The sequence below is a fragment of the Pelobates fuscus genome, chromosome 5 (genome assembly GCF_036172605.1).
Source record: "Pelobates fuscus isolate aPelFus1 chromosome 5, aPelFus1.pri, whole genome shotgun sequence".
NCBI lineage: Eukaryota > Metazoa > Chordata > Amphibia > Anura > Pelobatidae > Pelobates > Pelobates fuscus.
The window spans coordinates 185,364,358-185,379,160 of record NC_086321.1 but is presented as its reverse complement, the minus strand read 5'-3'; the positions used below and the strand labels follow the sequence as shown (position 1 = coordinate 185,379,160).

At 39.9% G+C, this 14,803-nt stretch overlaps 1 protein-coding gene across 3 annotated transcripts in view; it reads left to right on the top strand.

Moving 5' to 3' along the window:
- The window catches only part of LOC134612696 (immunoglobulin superfamily member 1-like), a 78,489-nt gene extending 66,070 nt beyond the window's left edge, over positions 1-12,419 (top strand). For all 3 annotated transcript variants that reach the window (XM_063457120.1, XM_063457118.1, XM_063457119.1), the window contains exons 8-9: positions 4,820-4,860; positions 12,295-12,419. In XM_063457120.1, the coding sequence (XP_063313190.1) occupies positions 4,820-4,860; positions 12,295-12,339 (86 nt within the window). In that variant the 3' untranslated portion in view covers positions 12,340-12,419. The remainder of the gene's footprint in view (positions 1-4,819; positions 4,861-12,294) is intronic.
- Positions 12,420-14,803: the final 2,384 nt, after the last annotated feature.

The window sequence follows — 14,803 nt, the reverse complement described above, 5'->3', positions numbered from 1 at the left end:
TTGGGTGTCCTGTGTTAGCCAGTCAACTATGTCCTCAGAACTTTTCAAGTTCAGGGTACGTGGCTTCTGAAAACTGGGCATTATTCTAGGGCAAAAGGGAATCACAGCACCACGACCACGACGGCCCCTGCGGGGTGGCCTGCCTCTGCCTGTCATTTTTTTGGGGATTAGTGGTACTATGCGTGCAAGCTACTGTGAGACCAGATATGATTGGCAATGTGCACTGGAACAGTTCTGCAGAGCACACACTGTAGGCCTGAGACACCCGCTTGAAGACAAGTAACTGCTATTCAATCTATAACAGTGAAAAATACATTTTGGTTTTAAAAGCACGCTATAGAGACACCAGATATGATTGGCAATGTGCACTGGAACAGTTCTGCAGAGCACACGCTGAAGGAAGGACTGACAGAGCCGCTTGAAGACAAGTAACTGCTATTCAATCTATAACAGTGAAAAACAAATTTTGGTTTTAAAAGCACGCTATAGAGACACCAGATATGATTGGCAATGTGCACTGGAACAGTTCTGCAGAGCACACACTGTAGGCCTGAGACACCCGCTTGAAGACAAGTAACTACTATTCAATCTATAACAGTGAAAAACAAATTTTGGTTTTAAAAGCACGCTATAGAGACACCAGATATGATTGGCAATGTGCACTGGAACAGTTCTGCAGAGCACACACTGTAGGCCTGAGACACCCGCTTGAAGACAAGTAACTGCTATTCAATCTATAACAGTGAAAAACAAATTTTGGTTTTAAAAGCACGCTATAGAGACACCAAATATGATTGGCAACTGTCAAAGCACGCTGGAACAGGTCTAAAGAGCACACGCTGAAGTAGGCCTGACACCCAGACGCTTGCAGACAACTAACTGATCTTCTATTACAGTGAAAAAAATGATTTCTTTAAAATCTAAAGCTTAACCTATTGTTAAAACAGATATGAGTGGTGGCACTGACTGTGCAAATGGGCAAGGCATCCAACCTGACACAGAAGCTGGCAGGCAGGCAACTGCTCTTCTATTACAGTGAAAACAAATTATTTATTTTAAATCTAAAGCTTAACCAATTGTTAAAACAGATATGAGTGGTGGCACTGGGCAAGTGGGCACAGTATCCAATGTGAACCTCACACAGAAGCTGGCAGGCAGGCAACTGCTCTTCTATTACAGTGAAAAAAAAAATTATTTTAAATGTAAAGCTTAACCAATTGTTAAAACAGATATGAGTGGTGGCACTGGGCAAGTAGGCACAGTATCCAATGTGAACCTCACACAGAAGCTGGCAGGCAGGCAACTGCTCTTCTATTACAGTGGAAACAAAATTTTGGTTGTAAAAGCACGCTATAGAGACACCAGATATGAGTGGCAACTGTCAAAGTACGCTGGCAGGGTTGTGCAGGGCACACGCTGAAGGAAGGCCTGACAGAGCCGCTTGAAGGACACTGACTGTCTGCTATTAGCTTACACTGGAAACCTTTTTTCTTTGTAAAAGCACGCTAAAGAGACACCAGATATGATTGTCAACTGTCAAAGCACGCTGGCACAGGTCTGCAGAGCACACGCTGAAGTAGGCCTGACACCCAGACGCTTGCAGACAACTAACTGCTCTTCTATTACAGTGAAAAAAAATATTTATTTTAAATGTAAAGCTTAACCAATTGTTAAAACAGATATGAGTGGTGGCACTGTGCAAGTAGGCACAGTATCCAATGTGAACCTCACACAGAAGCTGGCAGGCAGGCAACTGCTCTTCTATTACAGTGGAAACAAAATTTTGGTTGTAAAAGCACGCTATAGAGACACCAGATATGAGTGGCAACTGTCAAAGTACGCTGGCAGGGTTGTGCAGGGCACACGCTGAAGGAAGGCCTGACAGAGCCGCTTGAAGGACACTGACTGTCTGCTATTAGCTTACACTGGAAACCTTTTTTCTTTGTAAAAGCACGCTAAAGAGACACCAGATATGATTGGCAACTGTCAAAGCACGCTGGCACAGGTCTGCAGAGCACACGCTGAAGTAGGCCTGACACCCAGACGCTTGCAGACAACTAACTGATCTTCTATTACAGTGAAAAAAAATTATTTCTTTAAAATCTAAAGCTTAAGCTATTGTTAAAACAGATATGAGTGGTGGCACTGACTGTGCAAATGGGCAAGGCATCCAGCCTGACACAGAAGCTGGGAGGCAGGCAACTGCTCTTCTATTACAGTGAAAACAAATTATTTATTTTAAATCCAAAGCTTAACCAATTGTTAAAACAGATATGAGTGGTGGCACTGGGCAAGTGGGCACAGTATCCAATGTGAACCTCACACAGAAGCTGGCAGGCAGGCAACTGCTCTTCTATTACAGTGAAAAAAATTATTTATTTAAAATCTAAAGCTTAACCAATTGTTAAAACAGATATGAGTGGTGGCACTGACTGTGCAAATGGGCAAGGCATCCAACCTGACACAGAAGCTGGCAGGCAGGCAACTGCTCTTCTATTACAGTGAAAAAAAAATGATTTATTTTAAATCTAAAGCTTAACCAATTGTTAAAACAGATATGAGTGGTGGCACTGGGCAAGTGGGCACAGTATCCAATGTGAACCTCACACAGAAGCTGGCAGGCAGGCAACTGCTCTTCTATTACAGTGAAAAAAAAATATTTATTTTAAATGTAAAGCTTAACCAATTGTTAAAACAGATATGAGTGGTGGCACTGGGCAAGTAGGCACAGTATCCAATGTGAACCTCACACAGAAGCTGGCAGGCAGGCAACTGCTCTTCTATTACAGTGGAAACAAAATTTTGGTTGTAAAAGCACGCTATAGAGACACCAGATATGAGTGGCAACTGTCAAAGTACGCTGGCAGGGTTGTGCAGGGCACACGCTGAAGGAAGGCCTGACAGAGCCGCTTGAAGGACACTGACTGTCTGCTATTAGCTTACACTGGAAACCTTTTTTCTTTGTAAAAGCACGCTAAAGAGACACCAGATATGATTGGCAACTGTCAAAGCACGCTGGCACAGGTCTGCAGAGCACACGCTGAAGTAGGCCTGACACCCAGACGCTTGCAGACAACTAACTGATCTTCTATTACAGTGAAAAAAAATGATTTCTTTAAAATCTAAAGCTTAAGCTATTGTTAAAACAGATATGAGTGGTGGCACTGACTGTGCAAATGGGCAAGGCATCCAACCTGACACAGAAGCTGGCAGGCAGGCAACTGCTCTTCTATTACAGTGAAAACAAATTATTTATTTTAAATCTAAAGCTTAACCAATTGTTAAAACAGATATGAGTGGTGGCACTGGGCAAGTGGGCACAGTATCCAATGTGAACCTCACACAGAAGCTGGCAGGCAGGCAACTGCTCTTCTATTACAGTGAAAAAAAAAATTATTTTAAATGTAAAGCTTAACCTATTGTTAAAACAGATATGAGTGGTGGCACTGGGCAAGTGGGCACAGTATACAATGTGAACCTCACACAGAAGCTGGCAGGCAGGCAACTGCTCTTCTATTACAGTGAAAAAAATTATTTATTTAAAATCTAAAGCTTAACCAATTGTTAAAACAGATATGAGTGGTGGCACTGACTGTGCAAATGGGCAAGGCATCCACCCTGACACAGAAGCTGGCAGGCAGGCAACTGCTCTTCTATTACAGTGAAAAAAAAAATTATTTTAAATGTAAAGCTTAACCTATTGTTAAAACAGATATGAGTGGTGGCACTGGGCAAGTAGGCACAGTATCCAATGTGAACCTCACACAGAAGCTGGCAGGCAGGCACCTGCAATTACATTACACAGGAAAAAAAAAAAAAAGCAGCCTGATGTTCTAGCCCTAAAAAGGGCTTTTTGGGGTGCTGTCCTTACAGCAGAGATCAGATGAGTCCTTCAGGATTGTAGTGGACACTGAATACCCTAGCCTAGCTATCAATTTCCCTATCTAATCAGCAGCAGCTAAACTTTCCCTCCTCTCACTAAGCATGCATCTTCCGAATGAATCGAAAATGGATGCTGGGAGGGAGGTTGGAGGGTGTGGAAGGGAGGGAGTGCTGCTGATTGGCTGGAATGTGTCTGCTGACCGAGAGGCACAGGGTCAAAGTTTGCCCAATGATGACGAATAGGGGGCGGATCGAACTGCGCATGTGTCCGCCCGCCGTGGCGAACGCGAACACGCTAATTTCGCCAGGAACTGTTCGCCGGCGGACAGTTCGGTACATCACTAGTTATGACTCTTTATCTTCTCCCAAAGTGCGCATGGATTTTCCAAGGCTCAGCCAATGATAACATACAGCCTGATTTACTAAAATGTGACTGGACTGTGAATACACATTGTGTGTCTGCTATCAGTTTAGAAAACAATTTTAACAATACCAGGTGATGTTTTGCTCTTTGGGGATAAATTACGTTTCCTATAAATCACTGCTGGACAGGAAATTATTGAATAAGATGTTCCCATAGACCAGAATGAGAAACTTTTGATTGGAGCATTTCATCCTGGCGTGGTAGGGGTCAGACCCACTAAACATATTTAATTATTTTTATTATTTTATACATTTTTTGTCAGCATTTTTTATATTTATGTAATGAAAAACACTGCTGAAAAAGTTGGCACTATATAAGTACTGCTACTACTACTACTACTATTACTAATAATAATAATAATGCATTACTTATTTTTAGTTTCACACATGATTGTAACTATGTACCCTATTCTCTTATGAATGTTTGATTATGATACTCTATATGTGGCATTATATGCCTTTAATATGCCAAAGTGATCTCTGCTGATTATGCTTTTTACTTGTGATTTTACAGGCTCATCTAAAGATGACACCGAGTCCAAACCTTCTTCTGAAGTGAGTACACTGATGCCCTTTCCATATTTATTTGTATTACAGCTAGGGTTGGCAAGTCCAAGTCTTCATGGTTTACAGTAGTCTAGGATGACACACGAAATGTGCTTCCCTGCAGTATATACAATTCATGTGCTGCAGTAGGAAAATCAATGAAATTATTAATGAACTGTCCAAGAGGATGCATACATACTTAAGCCTCTATCATGCATCTTACATGCACATATAGCCCCTATCCTCAAAACACTACAGAACCTTCCAGCCACAAACATGCACTACAGCCTTTTTTTTTCTCACACACATACTGCATTCCCTATCCTTCCACCCCCTAGGATACCCTACACACATTGCACCCACTATTTCGCCATCACATATACAATATCAACATACACAACAACACACACACACGTAATACAGATCATATTTCCCCCACACATAAACCACAATTCCTATCTGCACACATACACTGCAACCACTAATTCTGCAGTCACATGGACTACATCCCCTGCTTTCATCCCACACACAATACAGTCAATACCTCCTAACACACACTACAGCCTCTGTCGCCTCCCACACACAGTATTTATGCACAGCAAGTATTTCACTAGATTAATTGCATTGTGCATAACAAACATGCATTTTCCCCATGCAAAAGCTTTTTAGCAGGGCTCTATGCATGGGCTATTCTTTTCAAATAGTTTTTATTGAAAAAATTATTATTATTATTTTTTTTGTAACATTACAACAAATTATAAAAACATTGTAATAAGGGTTGGGAAGGGGAGGGAAACTTGGAAGAGGGAAGGGGAGATCCATCCAATGTGACGAATAATATAGTAATATATAAGGCATACAATTTGAGTGATACATTGCAACAATAGGACAAATTGTTACAGATTATAGGCTTTTTTAATTTCGTCTTCCCATATATCTCAATCATACTTCAATTGTGCAAAGAGGTGCGAGTTACTTCTATGTGATTGTTCGTGCGCTTTATTTTCTAGGAGTAGGTTCAGTACTTCTCTAAGTGATGGCATATCTTTAGATTTCCAGTACCTAGGCAAACAAGAGGTGGCAGCTATCAAAATGTGGCCTATTATTATTTTGTTAATTCTGCTGATGGACTCAGGGAATTTCTTGAATAAAGCAAGCTCAGATGTGAAAGTACCAATGTTTCTATCTACCTTAATGCTTAGGTCATAAATCATTTTCCAGTATTTGGTTATTTTTGGGCAATACCACCATATGTGGGCCATATTTCCCAAACCGCCACAATCTCTCCAACACGGTTAGAATACATGTTGTTCATGTTGTGTAGTCTGGACGGAGCTAAGTACCATCGATACAAAATTTTAAAATTATTTTCAAAATAGTCAGAGCAAAAAGATATTGCCTTTAATGATTTAAAAAAAACTAAACCAATCCTCTAACTCATATTGGGTGCCCAGCTCTGCCTCCCAAGATAGCATGTGCTTAAGTTTAACAGTGGGTTTAGTATTATGTAGTAAATAACACATTGATATTGTGCCCTTCCTATTTGGGTCGTGCAAAAACTATTTTTCCAATGGTGATAATTCTAACTCTTTGTAAGTTTTATCGGTGTCCGAGATATTATATAGTTCTTTCAGTTTCTCAATAACCAACATGCATTCTTCCTTGCAGTCATTCATCAATCTATGTTTAAATTGTAATTTTTCATATGATAAAATAGTATTGCCATTGAAAAAACTATCTATATTGTTCAAGTGGCATTTCTTCAATAGATCTGAGTCCAAAGAGGGCATATAGTGTTTCAGTAGTTCGATCGGCATAGCCCTATACAGTTTCACTGAGTGGCGATTGTTTTTAAACACTATATCCCAGGCTTTAAGGGTAGTTTTTGTCGATAGAAATAATTTAGTGACTCCAGGCCTTCTTTCAGGACTCAACCAGGGTAATTCTTTAAGTTGGAATGGGAGAATTTCAGCTTCCTCTATTTCCATCCATCGTGGCCTATTTACTCGACTATTGAAGCTAACGACCACTGCAGCATTCATGGCAAAATAGTATTTCCAGATATTTGACACTCCAATACCTCCATGGGATTTATGGTGCTGCAGGGATGTGAGCTTGATTCTGCTGGATTTGTTATTCCAGATGAACTTTAACATAACTAAATGCATTTTATTAAAAAAAGGATAATGGGATGGATAGAGGTATAGTCTTAAAGTAATATAACATTTTAGGAAGAATGGACATTTTAATAGAAGCAATTCTCCATAGCCATGAGAGTTCCATCCCGCACCATCTCTCCATCTCTCTTTGTAAGTCCGGCCATGCATATTAGACAAGTTTTTACATAGGTTAATGCCTATATACTCTAAATATTCACTTCTCCAATCAAATGGATAGATTGACTTTAGGGTGACTATATTGGATTTATTTATATGAAGTGGAAAGGCATGGGTTTTGGATTCATTCAATTTATAGTAGGATACCTCCCCAAATTGGAGTAAGATTTCTTTAAGAAATGTCAGATTTTTTGGGGGATTTTTAAGCGCTAGTATAACATCATCGGCGAATAGACAAATTTTATGGGTGGATCCTTTAATACTAATGCCTTCAATTTCTGGGGTCCTTCTGATTAGTTCGGCCAAGGGTTCCATTTCCAAAACAAAGAGAACCTTGTCGTGTCCCATTAGTAAGGGAAAAGGTTCTTGATTGAAAACCCGAGGCCGAAAAATGGGCCGTAGGGGCAACATAAAGTGCCTCTATTGCATCAATAAAAGACAGGTATATTATACCTACTCAGTGTACTCCACAAGTACCCCCTGTGTACCCTATCAAACGCCTTCTCTGCATCCAATGATAGGAGCATAGAAGGAGTTTTTGTCAAATTGATGTGTTGGATTAAATTTATTAACCTCCTCGTTCCGTCTGGAGCTTGCCTACCTTGAACAAAACCCACTTGATCGTTATTAATTAGCAAAGGGATCAATTTAGCTAGTCTGTTAGCCAATACTTTAGAATACATTTTTGAATCATTATTGATTAAAGATATGGGTCTAAAGTTAGGGCATCTGTTTGGAGCTTTTCCTGGTTTCGCCAAGGTGACGATTTGTGTGCACAAGGACTCTCCTGACATCTTCCCCCCGGACTTATAGGAATTAAACAATTTAGTCATATGGGGAATTAAAATGTCTGGAAAGGTCTTGTAATAAAGTATAGTAAATCCATCTGGGCCAGGGGCCTTTCCAAATGGCATAAGTTTTATTGCCTCGGCTATCTCTTCACCTGTTATGTCAAGCTCTAAGTTTTTTAGATTATCAGAAGACAGTCGAGGCAACGACACCTTATCTAAAAAACTATTAATTGTTGCCTCAGATGGTTGGGTGAGGTTCGAATCCGATTCCAAATTATAAAGTTTGCTATAATACTCTGCAAATTGATCACTAATTTTAGTCAGGTGAAATACTTTTTGGCCCTGGTCATCTAACAAATATGCTATTTTTGATTGGGCATTCACATGCCGGAGTTTAGACGCCAGAAGAGTTGAGGCCCTGTTACCTTTTAAATAAAATGTTTTCCTAAGTCGTCTCACCATAAGAGTTGTGCGGTCCAGATTAACTTTTTGTATCTTAAATTTAATCTCTCCTATAATTTCTGATAACGAAGAGGATGGGCCAGATTTATTTGCCTGATTCAGATTGTATAGTTCTTTTTCCATATTTCTCAGATTATCGTTATTAATTCTCTTTAGGTGAGACACTGTAGAAATAAAATGGCCTCTTAACAGAGCCTTGTGCGCATTCCAGGCCACATCGCCAGAAACCTCAGATGGAACATTGTCCAGAAAATAATCATTATTAACCCTCTCTGCAGACGACCTATTTTCTACGTTGTTTAACAAATATTCGCCTAATTTCCCTCGTCTGTTAGGGGCAGAAGATATCATTTCATCCAAATGCATAATGATTGGAGCATGGTCGAACCAGTTTATGTCTAAGATGTCGGATTTCAAGATGTGCGGGATTAGAGCACCCTGGATCAAGAACCTGTCCAGCCTGGAGTACATGTTTTTAGAAACCGAATAATATGTGAAATCCTTTTCGCTCTCATGCATCAGTCTTTTCTGTTGAGCAAGCCACATTTCTGTTAAAAAAAAAAATAGAAGCACCTCTAGATTTGGATTTATAAGTACAATTCAATTGAGATGGGAATAACTTCGACATAAGCCCATAATCTTTGCCTTCTTTAAAATGAGTCTCCTGTACACAAATAACGTCTGATTTGTTGGATTTTGCTTCCTTAAAAAGAAGTCTTCTCTTGTGTGTGGTGTTCAAGCCCCTCACATTGAATGACAAACTTAATAACCATGACCTATATAAAAATCGTGGTTAATGGAGAGAAATCTGCTGTCAATGCGTGAGACCGAATTTCCGCGCCTCAAGAGAAGTAGTAGGAGATCCAACATTGCAGACAAGAATTGTTTTGGCGTTACATTGAGAAATGAGTGAAAGCAATTGACACAAACATTGTACAAGTTATGCCTCGAGACTGTGTCATGCTGAATTGTATACCTTTCCCAAGAAATGGATGGACATAAAATTAAAAGTAGAAAACAGGGGGTAAAAAACTTGGAAAAAATACCCCTATTAGGGGAATTAAAAATCTTTGGTAAGTGATGGGGCCATGAAGGAGAATAAAAAAAAATTCTCCATCTCAGGGTGTTAGGCCCAGGTTGGGGGAGAGAAAACTACCTGGGACAAGGGGAACCAATGTAAGCAAAAAGTAGAAGATTTTAAAGGAGAAAAATTAACAAATAGCAGGAAAAAAAAGGGAAGGTCCCTGCAATCTGAAAATCTTAAATCCTGAAATCTTAATTGAACAGAGAAAACCTCAATTGACTTGGAATGGAAAAGGACATTCTTATCACTTATCTAATATAGTTTTGGGAGAAAACATAAAAGTAGCAAATGTTGTCTGCTTTAGAGGTATATCACATTAATGTGGGAACAAAACTAAAATTTCTCAGCTATCCCTGCTTATCTTAGGACTTGAGTAGGGATCAGTGATATGTCTCAAAAGATAAGGTTCTTTTAGATCCAGGTAGGAAAGAACAAAAAGAAAAATTTAAAGCAAAAATCTATGTTAGTATAAGATAAGGACAAAACCGTCTGAAAGTAAGGAATATAGCGGCTTGTGATTGATAATCCAAAACCGACAATACTGCAGCTGGAGCTGTAAAAGAATGAAACAAAAACAGCGTGAGTCTCGGGTGTCATCCGCCTTGCTCCTCTTGTGTGCACGCGCTGGAGTTGAGGGTGAAAGCACATGTGATTGTGCTGGACGTCTATTGATAGAGTTAAGAAATTCCATACCCTCCTCTTGCAATGTAACCGTATAGTTCCGGCCATCCATACGGAAGAGTACCTTCACAGGAAATCCCCATCTATAACGTATCCCTCTCTGCCTTAATTCAGATGTAAAAGGCTGGAACTCCCTGCGACGCCTCATTGTGTAGGCCGAGAAACCTTGAAATACCTTTATGTTTTTATATTCCCCAGAAAGACCAGATGCTCGTATCGCGCCCCAAAATTCCTCTTTTATGTGAAAAAAGTGAAATCTTACCATTACATCTTTGGGCGTGGCTACAGGTGCTTTGGTAGGCTTAGGCAGCCTGTGGATTATGTCCATCAATAAGTCCAGGTTGGTAGCTCTTGGTAAAGTTGTCTTAACCATTGTCTGGAAAAAGTTCAATAATTCTGGGGCATCAACGGTGTCAGGAATCCCCCTGATCCTCAGGTTATTGTGCCTACTTCAATCCTCAGCATCCGCTATTTTTTCCGCCTGTTGGTTAACTTGTAGTTGAAGCTCCTTCACAGTATTAATCAAGTCCTGGTGGGATTTTTTCTTGGGCGTGCAGTCTATGCTCTCCCTCTTCTGTACGTTGCCCAATATTTTCTATGGCTCCATACATAACATCAAAGTCCTTTTTAAAATCATTTATTAAGTCCACTCTTAAATTTCGGATGAGCTGTATTATCATGCCAGCCGATGGTGGCAAATCTTCTGCCATCTCTAGAGGCATAGTTGGATTGTAAGTCATTGTTTTAAATCCTGTAGGGGCCATCTTGGATATGACAATATGGGAGGGGGAGTGAGCCTGCAGGCTCTTACTCACCCCCACAGCAGACTTGTCAGTTTTTTTAGTCGCAGGAACGGATTTGTCTTGATTTTTTTGCTTCTGCATGGTGAGTAGATCTTCTTGAAAGTAATTATGTACTGCAAATTATTGCATTGAGTTTGCAAATTGTATTTTTGAAACTATATTGTCCCAGTGTCCCAGGAGATCCTCTAAATGGTGGCCATTCAAGATGGTGGCCAAGCTCTGCCCCTGCATGGGCTATTCTGGAGGGGCACTAAATTGGCATAATCATTATGGGGGCATGCATGTGATGGAAGCTTGCCCCCTTTCTTACATGCCCCATCCAGGGATATAATAGTATTATAGAAATATATAATGCTTTCAACACAAAAAAAATCTATTCATTAACAGGACTATGCATAGGACACAAATTCACCCATTTAGACTGAAAGAAAGGAGATTTAGTCTGAGGCATAGGTAAGGTTTTTTCACAATACGAACAATAGGGATGTGGAATTCTCTGCCTGAAAAGGTGGTTTTATAAGTCTCTTTACAAATGTTTGAACAGCAACTCGATGAATACTTGCAATATTCATGAATATAATGTTTAATATGTAAAGTAACTTAACATCCTATTAATACATTGAGAGATCTAACTACCATTCTGGGGTTAAAAGTGATTTTTTTCCTTAGAAATGCAGCGCACGCGCCTTAGACCTCCCCATAGGAAAGCATTGAATAATGCTTTCAATGCTTTCCTATGGGGATTTCAGCGATGCTGGAGGTCCTCACATAGAGTGAGGACGTCCAGCAACATTATAGCACACTTTTCATGTTCTATGACAGCCACTAGAGGAGGACTTAACCCTTCAAGGTAAATATTGCAATTTATGAAAACTGCAATAATTACACTTGCAGGGTTAAGGGTAGTGGCAGTTTGCACCCAGACCACTGGGCAGAAATGGTCTGGGTGCCTGGAGTGCTCCTTTAAGGAGAAAAATAAGATAGAGCAGGGTGAAATGTTTATGTTTGTTTATATGTTTGGTTTGACTTCTAATAAATAAGCAAAATTAATAACAAACAAAATAAAAATAAAAAATTCAGAAAACAGAATTAGAGCCCACTTATTTTCTTTTCAGATATAACTGTTTTGAGCCCATTTTCCCATTATCTTACCTTGAAACTTTTGTATCTGAAATAGGTGGTTGTTGTTACCAAATTCGATACTTTTAATTAAAGTTACTTTAAACAACATAAACACACGCCAAGTACATTACAGACAGTTATTTATATTTATTTTTCCTTTTCAGGATGCTGACAAGTTCACCTCCCTGAGAACTCAAGATGATTGCTGAAATGAATGGACTTCAACAATTTGCATGTTCAAAAAATAATGTCTGGACATTGAATAAAACATTTGTTGATTTTAAAAGTATACATTTTTAACTATCAATCATCAACTTTAACCAATCTTTCCAAATGTTCACCAGTTCTGTAAGAATTCTTCCTTGCTGATCCACAGCACCTTATTGCAGATTGAGGAGAAGACGACCCTAGCCTGTACCTTTTTCGGGTGCAGACTAACAGTACCCCTACACAAGCTGCTCAAAGCAACGCAGGGGAAATATCTAAGGTTGTCATTGAACCATTGGGGAATTTCATGCACTACCCTCCCTTGCCTAAAGTGAGAAGCAGGGAGGGAGAAATAAAGAATATGTATGTCAATAAAAATAATAAGAAAAAATATGCTCCATATAACATAACTTATGCCACTTTACAAATTAAAGGACCACTATAGTGCCAGGAAAACAAACTAGTTTTCCTGGCACTATGGTGTAAATAGTTCCCCCCCACCACCCTTATGGCCCCCTTCACTCACCTTTCTCCAGCGCCAGGCTCCCTCTGCGCAGGGGACTCTCCTCCCTCTTCCGACATCATCCGCTGAATGCACATGCGCAGCAAGAGCCGCACGCGCATTCAATGAGTCCATTTCCTACGGACGGCAGCATCTTCTCACTGTCAAGCGGTCACGTGTCCCGCCTGAATCTAAGAGTGGCCGCGGGTCTAGGGCGCACTCTTAAAGAAACAGTGGGAGCCTAAATTGGCAAAGGGCTCCCATTGGCCCCTGTCATGCCACACTCCCCATACACTTACCTTTTGGGGGCGTGGATATGACAGGAGCCAATCACATTAATTACTAAGGTACTTATACTCACTTTTTTCCCTTAGTCCTTGCCCTATCGTGGTTTCTGTTGCAGTTCCCTTTAGCGCCTGTTGTGTTCAGTTGTGTTCCTTCGTATTGACCTTGGCTTTGTTTCTGACTACGTTTTCTCTTTATCCTTATCTGTTCTGTTTGCCGGCTTACTGTTTTCTGTGTACCAGTCCTAGTTTACGCTGTCTCTTTGTGCCCTTGACCTCGGATCGTTCCTGACTCTGTCTCCTCTCATTTACGTCGAGTCCAGCCATTCTAAGGTCCGGTAGACGTATCTCTCCTCTGTGTTGTCATTTGTTGAGTTGAATCCTGCGAGTTGGGGTATATTTTCGTTACAAGAGACAGGTGGAGATTGAGTGATGATATGTTAAAATCTGAGGTCATTATGCAAGATCTGATTATGCAAGCCAAAGATTTTTTTTTTTCAAACAATAAGGGAGATGTTACTGATATCACATTATAGTGTACATTCAAATGTGTGATTCGCAGAGTGCTTATGAAGGCCACGTCTTATTTGAAAAAGAAAAGAGGGGAGAGTTTAAACTCACTACTTCTTGCATTGGCCAAATTGGAAAGACAGCATAAGGAGAAATTGGACCATTCTTTACTATCTGAGATAAATGATATTAGAGACAAGATAACTAAGAGAACATATGGCAGGATTAATAGGACCATTTTAGCATTGAGGCAGAAATGCTATAATTCTAATAATAGAACGGGAAGGCTTTAACAAACAAACTCAAGAGTCAAAATAAATCTCAGATAGTAAAGAAAATGTTAGTAGGCAATAAGAAATGTTTGACCCCAACACAAATTGGTAGGGCATTTGGGGAATATTATACGGCATTATGCAACATGGATCATAACAATGTTCTCATGGAGGTGATGCAACGATTCTTAAGAAAGCTAAATCTCTCAAGAATTTCAGAGGCCAATTTAGATCTTCTTAATAAGCCATTTACCATATTAGAAATTAAAGAAACTATCAAAGGATCTAAAGTGGGCAAAGTGCCAGGCCCAGATGGGTGTTCAGTCTTATACCAAAAACTGAGCACAATAGTTTCCCCTTTCTTATTGAGAAACTTTAACTATATTAGGCAAAACAAAATAATTCCAACTGAGATGCTGCTGGCTTCCATAATACAGATTATTAAGCCAGGAAAATGTCCCACTCAAGTAATCAACTACAGACCTATCTCTCTGATAAATCAAGATATCAAGATCTATTCAAAAATTCTGTCGAAAGGCTTAAACAGGTTATTCTGGCAGTCATACATAAGAATGTGGGTTTTTTGGGAGCAGGAGCACGTCAGATAACATAACACGTCAGATAACATAAGAGAAATAATAAATCTGATCCACAGAGTTAATCTACAAAAAACTAGCATGGCTCTGATGGCCCTCGATGCCGAAAAAAGGCTTTTGACAGGGTAGATTGGAGGTATATGCAGGTGGTTTTGGAGGCTTTTGGCATCGGGGCATCATTTAGAGACAGTGCTATGGCAGTTGACACTGTCCCTTCAGCAAGGGTTTCTGGTTTTATGTTTCAATCGGATTGGTTCACTGTAAACAATAAACCTAGACAGGGATGCCCTTTTACTCCCTTG